Source organism: Tachypleus tridentatus, chromosome 12 (assembly GCF_004210375.1).
Source record: "Tachypleus tridentatus isolate NWPU-2018 chromosome 12, ASM421037v1, whole genome shotgun sequence".
Lineage (NCBI taxonomy): Eukaryota > Metazoa > Arthropoda > Merostomata > Xiphosura > Limulidae > Tachypleus > Tachypleus tridentatus.
In genome coordinates, this window is record NC_134836.1 from 10300045 (window position 1) to 10323943 (window position 23899).

Genomic DNA, 23899 nt, shown 5'->3' on the forward strand with positions numbered 1-23899 from the left:
ATATTTGTCCAAAAATAACACTCTTCTTCTATCTCTCACTAACTGTTTTTTATAGGAATCATGCAAGACCCTAGAAAGTTCAGCAATGGCAACAATACTGTCAATCATTGCATACACATGGAGTACAATGTTGATTATTACTCTCAAGAATCTTCTATAAATTTCAAGAACAGGTAGAACTTGTGCAATACACAGTCAAGAATACATGCCACATGCATAAAATAAAACTATGCAGAGACATAAATGTACAACAGTAAATCTGTTACAAGTTGTTAATTATTTTTCAAGTTTCTGACAATGACACAGAAGAAATTCCAAAATACATCTGTAATTAAAAATTTTCTTTCATAATAATGTGATTTGAATATTTCTTATAATAGTTTTGACTTGCACCTTATGTGTCCTTTTACAGTCTGCATGAAAGTCAGATATCTAGTCTTGCCACAATATTTCTGACCAGATATAAAAGTTAAAATTTTCATAAATTGAAAATGTATTTCCAATAGTACTTAACTTCTGCTGACTCTTATAGCTATTCCTTGACCTTCAGGTTTTCAACTTTGCCCATCTAAACATTAGTCTCACTTGCTCCAATCTTCTATACTCCACTTAAATAACCTTGGCAATATTTGTCTTGTGATACTTTCCATTTATATCAGTGCACCCTCTACTATGGTATTGTATATAAGCACCTCACTCAGCTAATGTAATTGCATTCTTCAAGGCTTACACCATGTCAATCACTAACATCACCTCTTAGTGAGAAGAAAGGGCAGAAATCATCAAAAGATGCAAGTATTATTGGAAATAATATGCAGTTTAGGAAACTGTATACTTTCTGTCATTCTTATCTCTGCTGTCATCTATAGCTGGTATCCCTTATTGAGAATTTGAAAGGGCCATTGAAGGCACTATCCACACAGAAAGCATCTGCTAAGAACAGGGGTTCCCAACCTTTTGGCACTCGCGACCCCTTACCTAAAAGTTTGAAACCCATGTGACCCCCTACTTAGGGCTTACTATCAGCAGCTTAATTTTTCTTTTATTTTCCATGAAGGAGAGGAAAGAAACATCTAAAAAAAATATTTAAAAATTCTGTAATTATTTATTAGCAAATTAAATCACATTGGTCCAACCTGAATTCACAAAAAGAACATATATTTCTTAAAATAATATTAACATAGGTTTGAACAGCTATCCAACCCAGCTAGTGAGATGCCTGATGTTGCATTTCAGCAGCAAGCTTTGAAATTCGTGGTCGAGTGTTTATTAGAGCCAGTCTCATGTCATCTCCAACATCCAATCTGTTTCTATTCTTTGTTTTTATATTGACAAGAGTGGAAAATCCTGCCTCACACAAGCAGGTAGAAGCAAATGGAACAAGGACACGTAAAGCTATCATGCTGACTTTGGAGTATGACTGATACATAGCGCACCAGAACTGAGTCATGGATTTCACCTTGAAGAGATCATGAGCTGAAGAGTCGTTCCTTAGATCCAGAAATTCATCTTGGATATCATCTGGGATGCTGGATACATCAAGTTCAGTACAAAATGGGTTCCTTACCAGGGCCTCCTGTTCCTGTGATAGCTAAGGGAAGTAACGCCGACTTCCTTTCTAGAGACTGAAGATGTTTGGTAATCTCATCCTTGAGGAACTGATCCAGTTGGATCTGAGACTCATCCGTCACTCCACAAAGTTTTTCAAACATAGCGATGTTTCCAAAATTGGTTTTCCGACACCAGTTCTGCAGTTTGGAAACAAAGGCCGAAGACTATCTTGAAAAAGGAGAACATGTGTTTCCTTCCTTGAAGCTTCAAATTGAGCTTGTTCAGCTGGTCAAAAAATATCGGCTAGGTAATGCATAACCCTTTTATTCCATGCTTCATCTTTGAAGTGAGCTACAAGATATTTCCTTTCTTGAGTCTCCAGGAATAGCTTTATTTCATCTTTCATTTCAAAGACACGATTAATAACGTTTCCTTTCGACAACCAACGTATTGCTGTGTAGAAGAGAAGGACTTCGTGGTCAGCATTCATGTCTTTGCATAGTTCTTTGAATAGGCGAGTGTTGAGTGCTTGAGTCTTCACATAATTTACAATTTTGATTACAGATTCAAGCACTTCCTGCAGAGAGGCAGGGAGAGTCTTACTGGTGAGAGCATATCGATGAATCATGCAATGGATGCCCTTTGCTTGAGGTGCTAGCTTCTTCACTCTCGACTGGAATCCTGATTTCGATCCCAGCATAGCCGGTGCCCCATTCGTACAAACCCTAACACGTTTTCCAATTGAAGATCTTCGTCTTGAAAAAAGTTTCAACTTTTTCCATGACATCATCAGCTTTTGTTGTGGTTTCAAGTGCACTGCAGAATAAGAATTCATCTTTGATGTCACCTGAATTAATGTATCTCACAAAGACAAGCAACTGAGAACATGAACTTACATCTGTTGACTCGTCGAGCTGAAAGGAGAACAAAGGGGAACCCTTGATTTTAGTCAAAGCCTGTTCCTTCACATCCATAGACATTTTAGAAATGCACCTCTGTATAGTATTATTTGACAGGGATACTTGCTGCATCTTCTTTGCACTGGCTTCTCCAAGAATAAGATTTACTGCTTTCATCATGCAGGGTTTAAGAAGTGTTTCTCCAATCATGTGAGGCTTTTTTTGTTTAGCAATTTCGAATGCAATCTCATATGAAGCTTCCACTATGACTGCACTCTGCTGCTGAAACAACCCACTTCTATCGATTCTTTGGCTTTTAAGACACCGTTCATGCCATTTGAAGAAATCCAAACCCTTCTTTGCATGTTCTGGATGTTTTGTCTCGAGATGACGCTTGAGTTTTGATGGTTTCATTGACTCTGCACTCAGGACAGCATGGCACAAAACACACTGTGGTTTCTCGATGCCATCGTTGGCGAGCACAGTGGTGAAGCCAATGTTGAGGTAGTATTCTGAGTATCTGCGCCATTTAGCCATGGACACAACTCACCTCTACTGCTTACTTATCTCCTTGTTAAAATAAAATAAAAATGTTGAATAATGAATGCTTTGGCAACTGTAGATCTTACACTGACTACTTGTGGGGGGTGCAGGTAGAGTAATGATGGGGTAAGTATTGGGAGGGAAGGGAGCGTGGCCAGTCGCATGATTCGTCATCCACCAATCAGCAACGGACATGTGACTCACGTGTAGACAGCGAGCACACACACACTTAATCACAGCTAAACAGACACACAAGCATACGCATACGCGCGTGCACTCACATACTCGCTACTCACTAGTACACACATACATACAGTTGCAGACACATACACATTCACACAGGCACATTCACTCACAGGCACCCATAATATCACCTAATGACATTGAACTAACGTAGCACACGTTTTGCTTTGCACCAAAACAAAAAAAATGTAACAGCATGAAAATGTAATTGATGAAATAAAATTAATGTTATCCCAAGCTACTTCTAACAAGGCAACGCGACTCCCCTGCCAAGGCTTTGCGAACCCCCAGGGGGTCGCGACCCACCGGTTTGGAACCCCTGGCTTAGAACAAGGGCATACACCAAGATAAGAAAGATAACTAAGTGGGGCAACACACTACATCTAGAACATGCATGCTTTTCACTTGGAACATAGTTCCAGTATCAAGGGTGGAATACAATGAGTAACTATCAATATAGACCAGCCCCAAGAAGACTTGAAGTTCCATAACTTGGGATTAGAATTAACAAGTCTTGATTCTTGTACCCCACATTAATGGCTTGGACAACTGAACTGCAACATTATATATAGATATACTAATGACTGTATCCCTACCTGGAACTACTGGAATCATGATGAAAAAGTAAGCAACACTGAAGTGGACAAACTATTTCTTCCACATGAAGAAGTCAGAAAGGTAAGACCCCAGGCTTTGAATGATGGAATCATATGGCTTACTCAACCAAAGGAACAAAAATTATCTGGTCTCAAATTATGAGCATTCATCCTTACTACCCAATTGAGTGGCCAAGGAGCATTCCCTTTGTCCCTGGAATTATGGAGAGGATGTGAAATGCTGTGCTCAAACAAGGACCCAGAATTGGACCACTCCACATTTGGAATTATGAGAAGATAGTGGGCCTCCTTTCAGGAATAATATGCTAAACTGATATTGATCAAAAAGAAGGACCATGCATACCACAACTAGATAGCTTAGTGTCAAATCTGAAAGGAGATGATGAGTAGGCACTGCTTTAACTAATATCTGGGGAAAGTATCCAGGAAAGCAGATAGAAGAGCCCCTACCTTTGTCCTCTTCTCCAAGAATGGAAATAAACACTCAAAAAGTCTGGAGAAAAAGTCCATGTTTACCACTCCAATGACTAAAAATTGGGTGTGGTGAGGACTCTCTAGCTCCACTAATAGAACTTGAAGGATAATGCACATTGAGAAGTCCTGAAAAACAGTGCTCTGAAAACAATGCAATAGGTGAACAAAGTTCTCTAAATTTTTAAAAGCAAACCAATCCTGATTTATTTAATCTGATGATCATCATGGATGGGCAAGATCCCCTTTAGCTTTACTGACAAAGAGTCAATGAATTGCACTCCAGCATAATATGATGAGCTCTTAGAAGATCTCAAGGAACACTTTATTTCAATAGAGCTTGCTGTAACTGGTAGTAATTATTGTGCAATAATGTTGCTAGTGCAGAATTAGATTGATAAAAGCATATCTGTTTGAGCAATTCTACAAAAAAGTGAGATCCAGTGAAAACAAAAAATGGACCCTAGAAAATAAAAGAGACAAAAATATTTTCTCCTTCATATAATTTAACAGATGTCAAAATGGCCACAGGAGGTAGTTGAAAACCCTCAAAAGGAAAAACTGTCAGATCATGTACACAATATTGGAGAAAAGTATTTGGAGAAAGTCACATAACAGCTCCTACAATGTTCTCCAATAAGTAATTTAAATGAACAGCTAAAGATATATAAATGTGATGATTCTGATGTAATAAAACTCTCGGAAGTGTCATTGCCTGGAGAGAAAGTCCAGAATAAGCAATATGGATCAGTTTGCAAAGCCACATCATCAAAGTAATTGGGGATAAATCTTGGGAAATTGCAAAATCCCAATAAATAAAGAGTCACGTTCTATTACCTAGAAAAGAGTCAGTGCAAGCCACATAACACCTCAGACTCTAATAAATGGCCATTGTAGGTCTATGGATAGATTGAGACACAGATCCACAATGGCCATTTATCAGATGCATTCAGTCAAAACTGGATGGGACTGCACCTCTATTCTTTTCCCCCCATTTTGTCTCTCACCCAAAAGTCTGGATATGATTTGATCTTCTACTTAAAAGCTGTTTGTATTACCAAATGGGCTGACTCAAATTGTTCCAAGTTCAAACTTCATGCATGGAAATGATGAAGTCCTTTTCACAGCATCAGGATTTAATATCTAAAGCTGCTAGAGACCAAAAAGCGTGCATTTGAAAATTCCAAAGTAAATAATGTGTCAATCATTGAAGACCCAAACTACAAGTGAATTTACCAGAAAACCTTACAATATAGCAACCATTTGGGCAAGAGAATGCAGTTGGGCTGAAACATATTATCTGCTAGTAAATTCAATACTCCTGGAACATGACAAGCTAGAAGACTGTTAAAATGGGAGTAAGCCTGTTAGAAAACATAGAAAGTCCAAAAACAAAAGTCTCAATAGTGTGTACGCCCACAATGAGAAATGTCAAACGCCACCATCAAATAGTCAGAACGAATCCTGACTATTTTCCTTTGCAAGAGAGGTAAGACAATGAACTATTGCTCCTTGAACTGCAAATAACTTGAAAGTATTGATGTGAAGATTTGTTGCTTGTCCAGACCTTGGAATTCCTAACAACTGATATATGCCCCTCATGCCTGAAATGAGGCATTCATGGAAAGATGAGCCTCGGGATGAAAGGTCAGTAAAAAAAGACTGGCATAGTAGTGTATTTCTGATTCTACCATCAACTGAGACCACATATGTTACTCCTAAGTAAAGAGGTTGGATATTTCATTGGATACAGATTGTGCAGCAACCTCTGAAGGGAATGAGAGACTTGATGGATGCTAACATCACCAAAAAGATAGAGTCACTCATGCAATAGAAGAAGGAGGTGTAACAGTCTGTATGCTCCTTCCATAGCCTGAAACCAGATGAGAGTTGACTGAGCCTGACTCAAGTACATGTTGAAAAGACCCCAAAATGGATAACGTATTAAGTCAGCAACAGAATGAATTACTCTGTTTTGATGAGAAACCCAGCCTTAGTGGGCTCCAAAAAGAGAATCTGTATTTGCTGTTCTCCAATCTGGTAAGATGGTGTGAGAAATAGCCAGACATTCATAGCATGAAGTGTGCACAGGTTGAAAGAATGAAGGTGTAGAGAAAAAGCTCATACCACTCTATAGAAGACATTCTGCAAATGCTAAAGGGCAGAGCACTAAAGTGCAGAATCTGACTCTTGTGCACAAAACATAGAAATCTGCAGTATGACTTAATTAGGAGAATGTAAAAGTATGCATCAGCAACATCAAACTTTGTCATCCAAGGATCTGGTGAAAAAATACCATTATGGACTGAGAAAGGACTCCATAGTGAACCAAGGGCAATCCAAAAGCTGCTTAAGGTGAGAAAAATCAATGATGCCCATCTACTGTAATTTTTGGCACAATAAAGAAACAGGAATAAAATCCCAGAAGAATGAGGGAGAGCTTGTTCTCATAGCTTGAGAACAAAAAGTCATACTCTGCAGATTTGATGGAGACAAAAATACCACAGGTTAGAAGGATAAAGAAGGTCGAGATGTGAAATAAATGACCAGCTCCAAGATTAGAATCTGAAGGACCTATGAGTCTGTGGTGAAGGAAGTCCAGACTTTCAGAAAATGATGTAACTGTGTGCTCAAAAACCCTACCAATATATAACAGTTACCAATTTCACTAGTGAGTCTGTCCGAGATAAAGAGCCATGATGGAACCTATTGTGAGTAAGTCAAGAGGCCAATGATGGCAACAAAGAAGGGGTAAACTTGTGACATCAATCCTCAACTGTAATGCTTTTGGAACATCTGCCAACAACAATGGACAGAGAAAAAGAAGCTCCCGTAACTCACAGAGTGTGGTAACAGACAAACTCCTTTCAACAAGGCATTTCTACCCAATAAGTTCCAACAACACAAAAACCAGGAATCCAAAAAAGAGAGCAAAAGCTAACAATCTGACCATTATGAAAGTTACCAAAGTACCCAATTCATCCACAAATTGATGGGAGAGTAATTATAAAAGGTTTCTGCAAAAAACTGAAGATAAATATCTCAGAATAGTAGTGTAATGAGGGTCAGATGAATGCAAGAAAATTGTGATCTGTTCAAACTGATCACAGACTCCAGTCTGAAACTCCAAACTTCCAAAAGGAGATTTATAAACGTAAACGGACGTCTACCATGCTATTCTAACAAACATGAGGACCAAGGCATAGCTATCCTCTCATGTAACTGAGTGGTAAACCTCTCAGTATGAACAGCAACATCAGATGAAGGAGAAAAAACTAAGTAGCCTCATCCCAACCTTTTCACCATCAAGGAAGGAATAAGATGAAAGATAACTGGTTAAAGGCCCAAAACCTTACAAACCTGAGTAACTAACTGAGAAAAAGAAGTAAGTTGATCCAAAGTGGCCTTGTGAGAAGTCGGCTTAACAGGGGAAGGCACCAAAAAAATCAAGTCCAAATTCTCCCCAGAATGTCCTGGAACATCAAGAAAAGCAACCTCAGAACCCCCATTAGAGATACCTCTTGGCTGAATATAGGTCTCCATCTCATAACGAATCACCTCATGGGCATCATCAACCCAAAATGACTACCCCAACTGTTGAGAGACACGACATAACAAAGCCTCTGTCTAAGCTTGTCTTTTTTTTTTTTCTGTTAGGAAATTATAATTGTAGAGAAATTCACAAGGTGATGCCAAAATCACAATCAATAACTGAAGATCAAGAAATAGCTGTAAGTGTCAGCAGATGGTAATAATGTTTTGAAAGTTGAATTTTCTTTTTTTCTAAGATTGGCATAAAATTGTTTTCAATGAATTATACATTATTTATCATACAAAAACCTTTATGAGTTTCATCATATAATATCTAGGAACAATTATTCTAAATAAAGATTTGGTGTTTTTAGTTCAATATTCTTGTGAAAACTTGATGGAAGAAACCAACAGAATTGTATTAATAGCATTATTTTAAACAAAGATTTGGTGTTTTTAGTTTAATAGTGTCGTGAAAACTTGTAGGAAGAAACCAACAGAATTGTATTAATAAAATTTTTAATTTGTTATATTTTCATATGCAACAGTTCAGAATTAAAATGTAGTAATTTACCTTAAATTGTTGCACCTGAAGATATCTGTCATATTAAAGGAAGAGTAGTTAAAAAATGTATTTCACAGGTTTAAGGTTGGAAGATTAGTTTCATGTGACAAAAATCAATTCATTTAATGTATTTAATCAATGAATCCAACATTTAATCTATCAGAAGATTATATTAATCACCAAGCTATAGTCATATCATATTATGTTCAGTTGCTGCACATCTTAAAACTCAAACTGTAAAACCAAAGTTTTTTTATTAGATGCTCTTATCATTATAAGTTTTTTCTAGTTGATCGAACTCACAAGGATAAAATTGTGAATGCTACTCTCATAAAATAAGCTCAATTCTAAATTATTAATACAACCTCCCAAATAAGTCAATATTATGAAGCATAAATAGGTGTGCAAATATTAAATTTAAGCTTTAATGACTTAATTTGGGGATAGTCATACTTCATAGCACCAGGAAATTAATAATGTATTTTTCTAATTAAATTCTGTGATCTAAAATAATTTATTAGCATTTGGGGCAAAAAAGCTTTGTATTGGTAATACAATAATTTTTCCAGTTTAGGAACACCAACATTTAATAATTAAATGTTTTTTTTAACAATTAAAAAGAGTAAACTTGAAAATATATAAATTGTTTTAATGCAGTTAGAAAGAAGTAAGATATTTATGGTGATTTTTAAATCGAAAATGAAGAAAAGATTTGTATATTTCTACATGTAACTCTAGGTGGAGGCTAATTTAAGATAATTAGTTTAATTTTAATCTCCTTAGAACAGGAAGGAAACTGACAACCTTGAGCCAGAGGAGGGATCCTAGAATAAACTTAACTAAGGAAATATTAGGTATTAAGAAGTTTTAGGAATTTAAGTACAAAACATAATATGTAAAAGTTTTGAACTACAGCTAGACTTAAGTAAATGACTACAAACTTGGCAATGGTTTAGATGTATGTAATGTATGCACATTCCATTGATAGATAGATCTATGGATGTATAGGGATAAATTATTTTGTGATGTTATTGATATTTCTTGGTCATAAGAAACATGACTTTTTTGTTTACAGATTGTTTTTACCTCATGATTTATTACAGAAACAAAACAATTAAAGCGTACCTTTTGAAACAAAACTGTGGTCTGTCTTGACAAGAAGTGTTGAAAAGAAGAGGTAAATTATCACAACCAGTAATCCACTGCTACTTATCACAAAGGTGGGTGACAATGTCTCATTAACTAAGTTCACAAAAATAACCACAAATATGCAAATGCTGAAAAAAAAGAAGAGAACTGTGAATTTATTTTCCCTATACATCAGGTAAATATGCAAGTAAGAAGTATTAATTCATATAATGTATGTACATCTTTAACTTTATCGAGTTATTTTGTTAACAAATGATTTAACTGGTCCACTTATTCTGGGGATGTTTTGTAATGTGAACAACTAGTGAAAGGTTTTTTATTTCTTTTGACTTTTAGCAAAAAATAAAATGACTAAGAACTATATACTCATGTTTCATTAGGTAAAATTTAATACAGTAACAATCTAGCACAATATTTTGTCATCATTCATAATATAAAAGGATTTTCTGTACTTTGTCATCTTCAAAATTATCCATGTACACTGATCTGAAACTGCAATCCAAACAGAAAAATAAAAAAATTACACAGTCATTTCTATTAAAATTTTACATAAGTAATGTTATCTCAGTTTGACCAAATATTTATTTATATTTGTAAAGTTACATTTATAGATAGACTGCAACAAAAGTCAAGCTATTTCACATGTAAAAATTGTGTTTAAAAAGCAAACTACCCATGTTTATTATCTGAAAGTTGTTCTTTAGAGATGCACAACCACATCTATATAGTTAAAAATTCAGAAAACATTTTCACATTGTTTTATTTTGTAAGATGTGCCCAAAACTCTTACTTTGTGTACAGCTACCAAAGACAATTCTAGAACAATTTCAGCCCACTGCACTCTAAAGCTTAGCCAGCTACTCTAGTGAGATGACTCTTGGAGGAGATGAGCAGGAAAAGTAGTGGACACCACACTGGATGTAGCAAACATCCATAGTATAATGATTAATGGCTTCAATAGAAAACAGATGGGGCCATAGTCAACTGAAAGGAAAGGGCTGTACATTGAATGTTTGACCATCATGGAAGAATCAAAAGCAAAAAGGATTGGATAAAGCATCTCAGACTTCATATCATGTCATTCACATTTTTCAGAGTGAGAACATCATCCATCTTGAACTGAGGATAAACCAAAGTTTGTTCAAGTAAAACAGTTCTATGACAGGATGTCATCCTCCTGTCTTTGTGGAAAAAGGTGGGAATAAAACTGCAGGACAAAGTGACTAATATGATGGAAAATGCTCAAGAAGATAAAATAAATCTGAATAAATGAAAAATAAATCCAATCTACTGAAAAATCCTATCATAATGATACCTACATACAGGTGACAGAAGTGGGAAGGATTACACGAAAGAAACAACAAAAGCAGTTACCATGGAAGGAATCATTGCATGTTTTGTAACAGAGAAAAGCCCAAACTAGACAACGATAAATGATCTGCAAGTAGATGCAGGGCACCCGGAATATGAAAAGCCAGCAGATGAATTTGATGGCTGTTGCTCAACACAGGAGGTCTATTTGCCTGAAAATGTACGAGACTGGAAAAGAATACAAAAAAACACTGTCTCTGTAGGGTCAGAAGGAAATTAAGCAAAATCTAATTAACTGCTAGGAGCCCACAAGAATAAAAAGGTGAGAGGATTCCAAGAGAAACCACCATCCTAAAATCTCTTGATCAACTATAAAATCACCCCAAGCATAAATAAAAAGACCTGGAAAAAAAAGTGACATTATGCACTTGGAGGAGGAACACTCAAAAAGGTGATGACCTGATCTAGCAAAGCTAGTGTGGAAGGAAAAGCATCCAAATAAAGCTCTTCTGGCCCAACAAACTCAAATAAGACAACACATGAATATGCTCTCTATATATAGAAGGAAACTAAATTTAATGACATCATTCCCAATAGTACAGCACTTTTACGTGCTGTAAGAGGCGAGAGCCAAAGCAAGCATGTTCCACGTTACAAGCCTAACTTACATCAAACCCGTGTTCAGTTTTGAGTGAAAATGTTGTGAAATCTCATGTTTAAAAAAAGTTTGCAAGAAGTCCACATCACCAAACAAGAGAGAAACAAATGGAACAAGTAGAAGGTGCAAATTAAATCACCCTAGCCCTTAGCCAAAAATGGAGAACACTGGGCCTAATTGAGTAAGAAATAAAATAACATCCCCAAGACGAACAAGGTATGGTGTGAGGGGTTAAGAAAAAAATCTTTCCATCTTCACCAATCAATCAGCCTGAACTTCTACTCTTAGAAGAAATGAGTAATAAAAGACAGGATCAGATTTTGATGAAGTAAGATATCAATAACATGGTGTGATTGATGGTCCATGGAAAGGAAGAAGACAAACAAGCACCCAGATATTCTGAATTGTAATGATTCAAGGAGAGATCCAATGAAGTCTAGACTAAAAATAAACAACTCATATGGACCCAAAAAATCAGGGAAGAAGTTATTGAGGAAGAATACATCTGACATAACCACTTCATCCTCCACAAACAAGAAGGAAAATCCAACAAAGAGCTAATTATGATCCAACAGTGAAATGAGAGGACTAATAAATGGTACAGAATTGACTGAGCAATGCTAGAGCTCTAGTCTCTTGGATTTGACTAGCCAACATGATGACACCCTTGCAAAACAAATCCCAAACACCTTCTACATACTCTGACAGGAAATAGAAATCTGAGTAAGAGGGAAATCCTAAAAAGGGCCAGACCAAATGTAAAGACCTCAGAGCCCAAAGATCTGTGAGAAATTTCTTGAAAGATGTGCAATACTGTTTAAAACATTGATGTACCAAGTCTAATGGAGAAAGAATGTTTTTGTAATGTAGAGCAAACCCCAAATGAGTCAACTGCTCAAAGCACCATGTGGAACCTAAACCTGAACCCTAGTGTTGGAAATTTATATGCATAACATTGTCCCATTTAAAGAGAGAGCCCAGTCTCCACTGGACCCAAACCTCCCAAACATCACCAAGAACATTGGTTGTCCCCAACAATACCCAGAAAGCCAGAACTGACCAGGGGTAGGAACAGGGATAAGGTGGATGCGAGAGAAAGTTGAAGTTTTGCAACAGAGCTGACCTAATCCTGGGTTCCTGAGATGTGGGTCGTTCCCCCAAAAATCATGTGGTATCACACAAAAGTACTATATTCTAAAACCAAATTAAGGGGGTTTGATCAACACAAAGGGAAAAGCTACACCAAACTTTACAAGCCTAGGGCAGGGAGTCAAAATGATGATATGCCAAAGCATGGGTATTCAAAGTACATGTGGAAGTCAAGGTATATATATATACCCCTGAACTTAACTGGCCCCAAAAACTACTCTCAGGAACCCCAGTAACACAAGTGCTGCAGGGATCATTAAAACTCACCTTACAATTCATCACTGAGAAAGGCAGGAATCAAATAAAAAGAAACAGGAGAAAATGATAAGATGTACAGCTGATTCAATAGGTTTAGCAAAGGAAAAGATGGCCTGGATACCTCCTCTGAAATCATATGTGAGAGTCATAGGCAGACATAGGATATAGATACTTCAAACTGTCTTTGTTATGCACATGCTCAGCATTTTAAGATACAAGAAAATGATCATTAAGTGCTCAGAAGTCCACATAAATATATCCAACTCTCGGCCAAGTTGCCATTATATTTTGAGCCAATAATATGTTCAGATGCCTTTTAAGCAGCAGACAAATCAGCTGCAGTAGTTGCAGCCACAGAGGTAGAAGCCATGTAGAATTCCATGTATATGACAAGTGGAAGTGACAGGTAAAAAAGGAGGGGATATTCAAATGGTAAAAAAAAATCTCAAAAACCATACAATTTCAAAAAAAAATTACAGCTGAGAAAAATAAAATAAGACAGGCAGCTAAAAATTTAAGATATAAACATTCGCAATCAAGCAGAAAAAAACAAAACTGAAGACATGAGCTAAAATGCATCTGAACCATGAGGCTTTCAACAACAAAGTGATTAAGGGCTGCACTAATTACAATAGAGATAACATCACACTCCTACTGGTGTAGGGTTGTTGCATAATCATTTGTATGGGGGAGTGTGTAGATGTTAACACATGTGAGGGTAAACAGCAGTATTAAGGCTAGTGCTTAGCAAAAATTTGCACAAAAGTAAGACATTGGATCTGCATTTAAAAACGTCCTTGCCATCACAAGGTAGGAGTAACATACCTAAACACACATTTTGAAAAAAAAGTGTGAGTTGAAAATTAACTTTAAAAAAATGAAATCAAGAAAATTAACATTGTGTTAGAAATAATGCAATGATTCTTAAACTCTTGATGATAATAACTGGTGCACCTGATTGTGTTTTTTTTAGTTGATGACTTCCATTTACAGAATGGGAGAGATGCATACCACATTGACATAAGTGCTGCACTGATTGATTAGTAACACATAATTAGTTGATTAGCAAATACTGGTGACTGCACAGCTCAACTGGTTGCTATACATTATTATACAAGATTGTTTTTGGTTATACTGATGTCACATTTTTCTGAGACAGAAAGCAGTGGTGGACATGTTTTTGTCTTGTGCGTCATATTCCATTTTTTCATTAAACAGTACTGGTTAAAATATAATACACATATATTTATTATTTCCTGAGATAAACGTATTATAAGGATTATTTTGCACTATTAATTATTTGGATTTAGAACTAAACAATGGTTTCTAAGCAAGCTAATCTAAAATAATTTGCTAACTTGTTAGATCATGGCCAAAAAAAATAGGAAACTGAGATAGTGCTGCTTAACTGATGAAATACATCTTCTAATTTTGTTAAGCTTTTGTTTTATCATCAGTATATTAATTTACCTATATCAGTTTTTTCCAGTTATGATCTATATAGGTAACTTCCTGTGATTAAAAATGTGTAGCAATAGATACAAAAAGCTACCATAGTGGAATATATTATGACAGTAAATATTTCACTTATTAGTCATAATTAACTCACCAACAAATTTCCTGAGTAACTGCAGTTGTATAAAAAAATGACTGCTGTATGCTGTAGGATTCACCATTCACTATAATAAAACAACAACAAAAAAAGATTTATTGCAAATAATGATCAGTGAGTGTTAAAATTGCAATGTTACTATTGCACAGATAATACCATGTTGGATACATATAAAAATGTGATTAGTAAATGGACATCAACAGAAAGTTTGGTCCTTCAAGGTTAATATTTTCTTTAACTGAATTTCTGATATATACTTGGATAGAAGAATCTGGATGGAAAAAAGCAGAGTGTTTTTATAAATGGAGTTCAATCAAACTGAATTAATAATATCACAAGTAAGGTACCTTAGAGTTCAGTCTTATGGCTTTTGTTGGTTTTTTTTATTACGTTAATGACATAGATGAAAGAATTACTGAAATTTGCTGATGATACTGAATCTACTGCTACCTGTGAAGAGGATGTTGCTGCCTTACAAATGGGTTTAGATCATTTAGTATGTTGGGCAAATCATAAATGCAAAACAATGCATGTGGATTATTATAACTTAAATTATAATTTAGATGAGAGTAACCTTAACAGTGTTATAAAAGGGATCTTAGTTGATCAGTTTCTTAAGCTATCCAAGCAGTGTGCTGTTGTTAGTGTTAGGAAAAATAAAATTTTAGATTGTATCTATAGAAATACTAAATAGAAGTCTAAAGAGGTTAAACCACATTTGAAGGACTGCTTTCATCTTGAGCTTATTATCTTAAGAAGAACATTGAATTGTTGGAAAGAGTTCAGAGGGGGATTACAAGGATGATACCAGGGTAGGAAAAGTTTGTTGTGTGAGGAAAGGTTAAGATCTCAAAATTTCTTTTCTCTTGAAAAAAGAAGAGTTACATGAGATCTGATGGAGGTGTTCAAGATTTTTAAGGGAATTGATAATGTTCCCACATCATCTTTTTTTTCATATTTAATTAGTGATAACAGCAGGATTAGGGAACACAAATTTAAATTTTGGTAAGGTGGAATTCATCTTCATCTAAGACAGTTTAATTTTTCCAACAGAGTTGTTGTCCTATGGAATGTGATGTCTTCAGATGTGATGGAGGTAGTAATTTAGGTGAGTATAACAGAAGGCTAGATAAACATATGAATGATAATGGTAGGCTTTGAGGTGTTTTTTTATAGTGTTAGCTTAGTGGATAGAACAGTGTAGATGAATTAACAGGTTCCTTGTTGTTCCTAAATATTATGTATCCTCATAAGTTCAATATTTTGCTCTTAAGGCTTCATCATGAGTTATCTAAATTAAACAGGAATATTGTCATCAGTCTAAAATATTTATAAATGTGTTTCAAAAGTTTTTATCATATTAAAAAAGTATATAAAACATTCTTGAGCTTAAACTGTAGAAAAAAGCTGAACAAATATGTGTAAATCAACAGATGAAATTATAAAATCATAGAACTCTGACTAGGATATCTTACATAAATGAAATACTTCCTCATACTTAGATCTATAGGTATGTGTAAAGATGTCTCTATCAACTCATCCTATCACATCAATATATATATATATATATATATATACACACACACACACTAAAAAAAATGTAACCTTTACAAAAGTGTAAATAGACTCTGTCAAAATTCAAAACATAAAATATTGGGAATGTAATAATTATCTCTATTATAGACCAGTGTTCATATCTTTCACATATCTTAAGCCATTTTTTTAATGAGTATATTCCAGAGTATCACAGAAGAAGCTTTAGAAAAAAACATTTTGTTAAATACATCACAAATGATAAATACATTATCTCTTCCTATCCACATGTAAGATAACCCAATAGCTTTACTCTGTACTCTTTTCAGTAAGTCAATATCCATTCTCAGATAGGGAGGCCAAAACTGCACATTAGTGAGGGCTAACTAATGATCTTTTGTAAAGAAATAACTGTTCTGAATAAAATAAACCAGTCAGTCTTACATCTATAGTGAGTAAATTCTAGTGTTATGAGAAAAGCACAGCAAAACAGTTTATCACACAATAGAATTGGGCAATTTAATAGACTAACTGTAAGTAGTTCTAACAATCTGTTAATTAAACTTATGATTAGTTTCTTTGAGTTTACTAACTGATCATATTATCTTATTAAGAATTGCTTGAATAAAATAAATAAACTATGATTACACTGATTATCATGAGAATAATCAACTAATCAAAATTACAATTTTAATTTATTCTGAATATCCAAGTAATCAGAATATTGTCCTTATATTTGTTCATTATTAAGCACAAAGACATATAATAGAGGGTTGTTTTGTTGCCACAAAACTTCCTCATCCTGTTTCTGCCACTGCAAAGTTGCTGAAGCTGTCACTAATTCTGAACTACTGACTAGAGAGAAGGAAGCTAGCTAGCAGGACCCACTGTCAGCTATCTGGATACCTAAATATAAAATAGCATTCAAATTTAGTTGCTGTTGTTGTTTTACACTGTTATACATTTGTAATTTAGTTACTGCTAATTGTATCATTCTAGGTTGTTATGGATTTTGTACTATTTTACCCGTATTTGTAATTTAAGATTATTACTAATTGTATCATATAAGTTTTTTATGGATTTTATACTATTTTACCTGTATGACAAATTTTCATATATAACAATTTAGGATAAACAAAATAACTTACCCCTAGGTTACTGTAATGAAGACAGAATTTCTTCTAGTCCTTCAAATAAATGTGTCACAAATTTGTAGGGTGATTTTTTTTATATTAATTGTAACAAATTTTAATCAATATAGGTTTGATCTCTTGACAACAGTGCTTTTTTTACCCGAAAATCTATTTCCAATAGATAGATACCTCTCTTCACACAACAGCTATTTCTTTGTCATTGAGATTTTGCACATGCCATTATCCCTGAGTTACTTATATCAAAGATATGTTATAATGTGAACTGCCCAAAAGCATAATCTAATCCTCATATGTCAATAGGAAGGCCACACACCCTTCATTTTCATGAGATTTTTCAAAATGCACTTGCACATGAAATGAACTTCATTCTTAGGTCAGACAAAAATAATATGCACCAGTAATGTAGAAAAGTGTGCAGATACATAAGGATTTTATGGAAATACAATTTCAGTCAAGGAAAATATTTACTTATAAAACAGTATCTTATCTCTTTGCACAGGACAGCTAGGTTCTCACTGTGATTGTGGTGGAGGGGTCAGTGCAATTATGAAAACCTATATGAGCTTCCTTCAGAGGACAAGACAGAAAGGGGAAGCCCATGGAATATGACAACCCATAATGGATGCTTGCTAGAAGAGCATCACTTGCAGGAGACTACATCCATCATGAGTAAGATTTATTATTTGGCAAGATAGTAATATGATAGGAGGAAAGCAAAGCCTGGCCAGGGCAATGTTTAGACCACATAGTTTGTGTTTGTTCTGTCATATCATTTACTCATTTTACATTAGAGAAACTGTGATGAAGGTCCCTCTCTGTCATAGCATGAGAACACTTTGCTCCATCTAGCTGGCTAAACCACCAAGAAATTGGCACTGAATAGGGATGACCTGACATAGATACTCTGCCTTACATTAGTGTGTTACTAACTTGGACTGTTTGTGGAGGAACTGCACAATCAGTGAGGATCTCTCTAAGTTGACCACCTCAGTTGCTAGGAACAGGTAAGTGGCAAGGTTCTCATGTGTCCAGACCAAATTGGGCCTTATTGATGCAAAGGTTTGTTACTGAAAAAATTACATTAGGTTAACATGAAAATCAGTTTGAAAAGACAGAATATGTAAGTTTGGGAAATGAGCAGACACTCTCCTAGTTCTGGCTTTTTTTTTTTCATGATTGTCCATGAAAAACCCCATTTCACCAGTGGGCACTTTAGAAACCATGGTAGATGGATTTCATGCTTTCCATTACCCTTGACTGAAAGCATGTTCGGAAAAGTAAATATACCCTATAAGGCAAAATCTGCCATTGGGTGAATTCTGAGGAGCAAATTATATAAGAGTTGAAACAGGTAAGGAAATAAATAAGGTACTTATGAGTGGAGTTAGGTTATCTCCTGAAGTAGACAAAAAAGACCAGATGGCAAAGGTAATGGGGAATAAAGATGTTGGGTGTTGTCCCCATTCCAACCTGGAGAATCTCATTGAAGGGTTGTGAAGCCAAATAGTGAATCAAGTGGCAGATGTGATGTGATGATACATAATACAGCATGCAAGCATTTCCATCCTAGGAGGATTAAATGATTGTATCAGTCAATAAATCCACAAGACATACCTAAAAGAAGAGGGATCCCATGGCAAAAATAAATACTCATGGAAACCAGCCCAAAATAACAGCAATCTGCTCGAACTGGACAAGAAAGACAATCAGGATCAGTATGACCACAGAGGGTCAAAACTAATAGAAAATAAGGAATTATCTCCCTCCAAAGCCACAAAGTCATAGGAAAAAACAAGAAGTCAAGAAACAAGATATAGAATGATCTATAAAACCAAGTAAGAGAGGCATCCAATACACAAATATCAGATCTGAGACAAATAAAAACAGGTTTGGAAAGAAAGAGATGGTATAACGAGTAAGTGGTTCATCTGCACTAGCCATCCCTAATTTACCACTGATAAATTAGAGGGAAAGCATCTAGTCAACACCATCCACCCTCAACTCTTTTGTGAATAAACAGTGGGGTTGAGTGATACATTAAAATCTCCAAAAAGATAAAAGAGTGAGCATGTTTGGAGTGAAGAAGATTCAAACCCATGACCCACAAATTGCAAATCAGGCACTCTGACCACAAGGCCTAACTAGAACCAGATCTAGTGAAAGACCTGAGAATGTAATAACCATATGAAATATATTATCTTGTTGAGATAAATGATCTGCCACCATGCTCAAGACATTATAGGTGGTTAGATTAATCCTATCTAAGTGGGCTCAAAACAGAAAGTCCAACAAGTAAAAACAAAGATCCCTGGTGTTAGTCCCACCCTAACAACTGATGTGCAAAACAACTTTAGAATTAACAGTGTGGATCATAACCAAATGATCCATAAGTCAATGTTGGACATAAGAACATGCAAAATGAGCACCCAAAAATTTTAGAACACTGATGTTGAAAGTACACTTCATGTAATACCAAACCTGAGGTCATGGAATTGTATGGAAACATACTCCAAACCATAAGAGATACATTAATGAAGAGCTGAAGATACAAATGTGGGGAGCAGTGAAGTGCACATTGTTATGTTGTCATGATCAAGCCACCAAAGCAAACTCCCAAGAACAGATGGCAGCAGCATCATAAAATAGGGCAGAGAATCATGGGTGATATTACATTCAACCTTCAAAGTCAAGCGAATAAGCCAAATGTTAGCTCAGCCTAAAAGGACAAGATGTTCGAGACATACAAGGATCCCCAGAAGAGAAGCAAAAGTTAAAGTGACTGAAGACTTGATGTCTTGCATACAAATAGAGGAAGACTAAACTTGATTGAATCAATAACTGAAAAAAAAAGACATCAAGGTCAATCGAATAAGTTGAATGTTAGCTCAGCCTAAAAGGACAAAATGTTCAAGACATACAAGGATCCCCAGAAGAGAAGCAAAAGTTAAAGTGACTAAAGACTTGATGTCTTGCATACGAATAGAGGAAGACTAAAATTGATTGAATCAATAACTGAAAAAAAAAAGGCATCAAGGTCAATCAAATAAGCTGAATGTTAGCTCAGCCTAAAAGGACAAAATGTTCGAGACATACAAGGATCCCCAGAAGAGAAGCAAAAGTTAAAGTGACTAAAGACTTGATGTCTTGCATACGAATAGGGGAAGGCTAAACTTGATTGAGTCAATAACTGAAAAAAAAAGACATCAAAGTGGACCAAGTAATGGGCCAGAGTAAAGAACAACTTCAAAAGTTTGACCAGCTAATCCACATTAGGAGCTTCTAAGAGAAAAAGTGACATGGCCAAAAATGAGGTCAGCTACAAAGAAACAAGAGAAAATCAGTCATCTATGTAACAACTGAAATAAAGTTAAAAACTGTAGACACAGCAAGCATTTCCATGATTCTATAAACAAAATAAGGAGCTAATATGATGCCAAAGCTTGAAATTGGTATGCCTCATCCTAGTGAATGAATTTTAAAAAATGTCAAAAGGACAGAACAACCAGAATGTAAAGCAAAGTATCCAATATGCTAAACCAGGGCATTCATATACTAGGAGAAGAGGACCAATGAACAGCATGAAACCACTCTTATCTTGAACTGAAGAACTATTAGATTGTTGTGACACTATATGTTAAACCCTGGTCTTTTTTATGGAAAACAAAAAGATGACAAACTCTGGAGAGAGACAAAGGGCCCTCCCAATAGCTCTACTGGCCAAAGGATCTGATACCATAACCTCTATATGCATAATACATCAACTAAAAATAGAGTCTGTAAGCATGAGTTACCATAAGGCCTAAGCCAATTTAGTACAGAAAGTCATTTGTTATTCACTGACAAAGTATCTGACAACAACTTAGCAGGAGGTGTGGATGGTGAGATGTAGAGGGTTTACAGTATTGCATCAACTCATGAGGAATGGGAGAGATAGGTAACAAAGGAGGGAAAGGAGGACTGCTTTTAGGAAGCCTAAGACCCAGTCTCCAAGGTGTTATGAACACCTCTGAAAATTTGATAGTGAAGTAAAGGAGCCAAAGATCACAAAGGGTAAGAAAGGAGAAGATATACAACACAAAAAAAGCATCATGTTTTAGAAGGTCATAACAACAGAGGAGAAAGTAAGCAGGAACAAAGCATATGATGAAACTCTGGTCAATGTACAAACCATGGATCTCCAGAAAAACTACCAGGATCACAATGTAGAGGCTATGAATAAAAGATAGAGAATATAAAGCCAAAAACAGGAACACTGAGCCTGAATTAGTGACAACAGGATCAATTTTCTAAGTTTATAAAAGATATTTCAGATTGGGAATCCAAGAAAATGGCCATAAGCTATGACATCTGAGAGTCTGAACACAACTGATCTAGAAGAAAGTAAAAAGTGAGTATGTACACATATGCCTTGATAAAAAGGGAAGAACAATAATCCTCAGCATGAAAAGCATTTAGTAACGAATGGGAATACTCAAAAGACACAATTGAAAGAAAAACTAAAGAACAAACCTAGGAAATCAAATCCACAAAGTAATTTGGAGAAGAAACATTGGCCTTCAGAGGTAAAGAGAATCCTAATGCAAATCTTGGAAATAGAAAGAGCCAATGAAAATCATCATCCTCATAGTCAGGTTCAGAAAGAGGGGAATGCACTTCCAACATATGGAAAAAAAGATGAAGCAATGAGGACTATAAAAAACTACAACACCTTGAACAATGGTAATAATGTACTCCACAGTCAATGAACCAAAAAAGAATAAATGTTGCCTACATCACCAGAACCTTGGGAGAAGTTAGAAACCAATGTTGCTTAAAATTCACTGGTATTAAAAGAATTCTCCAACTCTTTTTTTTTTTTTTTTGCATGTAGTAATTAAAAGGCAATATATATTAAAACAAAATGAATAAAAGTTAACACCAGAATAAATGTATAATAAATCTTACTACAGTGAACAAGGTGTAAACATTGAGAAACGTGCTCATTCATGACAGTTTGGAAGTAAAATTAAGTTAATTCTGAGTGCAAGTGCTTATAAGAATCAACTGTGTATTGAGGATGTGTTGCCCTTCTAATGGTGTACAGCTAGTGTTGCATACTAATTACATCACGCACTGGCATAGTTCATGTTAAACAATTGTCTTAGGTGAAAAATAGCTCAAGGCTTGTGGCATACACAATCTCAAACAGACAAATAAAGATTAGCTATTATAAGCAGAGATAAAGATATCATTTTATAATATAATTCTTTTGTCTTCAGTCCCAATGGTCTGCTGCTCTACCAACTTTTTACAAAAAGTATATCTGTTGATTAATTTATCAACATGGCTTCCAAATACAGCAATTCTTGTTATCAATGCTATCCCAATCCATTCAAATTTTAGTAATTTCCATGATGTAAGTCTTTCAACTTGAGCTTTGAACTCTTTCATTTTCTTTCAAATAACCCCTTACATTAGAATAATAAAAACTAAGTTCATTTTTTAAATCTGTTATGATATGATTCAAACTGTAAGACTTGTATTAAAACCAGAACTTGTTATACTACAAAAATTATTTTCCAGTTTTTTCACTGAATATCCTAGTTATCCAATTAATTTATTCATTCCTAATTCCTAAACTTATTTGATCACTATGCAAATTTCAACTGTTTTAAGAAATTCCTTAGACTATCATCACATACTCTGCTATCTGCCCTGCTTATTAAGTAAAACCCTCTCCAACAAGATTTGTCCTTACTTTGACAACTATCCCACATGTCCAGCTAGCTCATCTGTTACTCTAACAGTATCCCAGATAATCTTTTGTTTTAAGTCTTCTATCCTGCTACTTCATTCTTGTATCTAACTAACCCAAAGGAGTGCTATTGAAGGTTCATATATCTGTTTCCATCTTTAAGTTTCTAATAGAATTCTGAACTCTTTATACTTTTTAAGCAGTATTTCTGATATATAATTACCAAAATAATCACTCCTCACTAGACAGAGACACAGGTATGAAACCAACAATTTGTAGCTACCACTGGTCATCAACTCGGATGTTCCATTAGCCTTGACCACGATTCACAAGCCAATCACAAAACCTTCTCCCAAGTCCACATACACACTATATAGCTCTTTGCTATTTGTGTCAAGCTAACATGAAGATGATTGGAGGAAAGTGTTTGGAAATAACATCCAATATATTTGTGTTACCTTTATATATCACAAGTTCATAATTTATCAATATGATCTGGCAGCTTTTGCTTCTTTCATAATTTTTATTAAATAATCAAAAAACAAAATATTAATAAGTTATTTTCTTCATAAAAAGTTTTCCAGTTTTTGTTGCTATTACTCTCCAAGAAAATAAAAGCTTCTACACTAGCATGTAAAATGTCAAATTTTGAAAATAAAAAATGATATAAGTAACATATTAATGTTATTGCAATACAGTCAAAAGTTTGGTTAACAATAAGAAGTTCTAAACTAAACTGCTGCTGAAATAAAGAACAGAGTTTCATCATTACATAAGCCTTTCTTCTTACCATTTCTTAATTCACAGAGGAATGACTGATCAACATAATTGTCAGGAAAAGCCTGTTTCTTATATAGTATTTTCTTCCACATCTCTACAGAAAAAACAGTAAAAACAAATCACTGTGCATGTCACCAAGTA

At 35.1% G+C, this 23899-nt stretch overlaps 1 protein-coding gene across 2 annotated transcripts in view; it reads right to left on the reverse strand.

The window, feature by feature from the left end:
- The window catches only part of PIG-C (phosphatidylinositol glycan anchor biosynthesis class C), a 51462-nt gene that overhangs the window by 22863 nt on the left and 4700 nt on the right, over positions 1-23899 (reverse strand). For both annotated transcript variants that reach the window (XM_076471514.1, XM_076471513.1), the window contains 3 exons: positions 23769-23852; positions 14555-14624; positions 9546-9697 (listed from right to left, as the gene is read on the reverse strand). In XM_076471514.1, the coding sequence (XP_076327629.1) occupies positions 9546-9697; positions 14555-14624; positions 23769-23850 (304 nt within the window). In that variant the 5' untranslated portion in view covers positions 23851-23852. The remainder of the gene's footprint in view (positions 1-9545; positions 9698-14554; positions 14625-23768; positions 23853-23899) is intronic.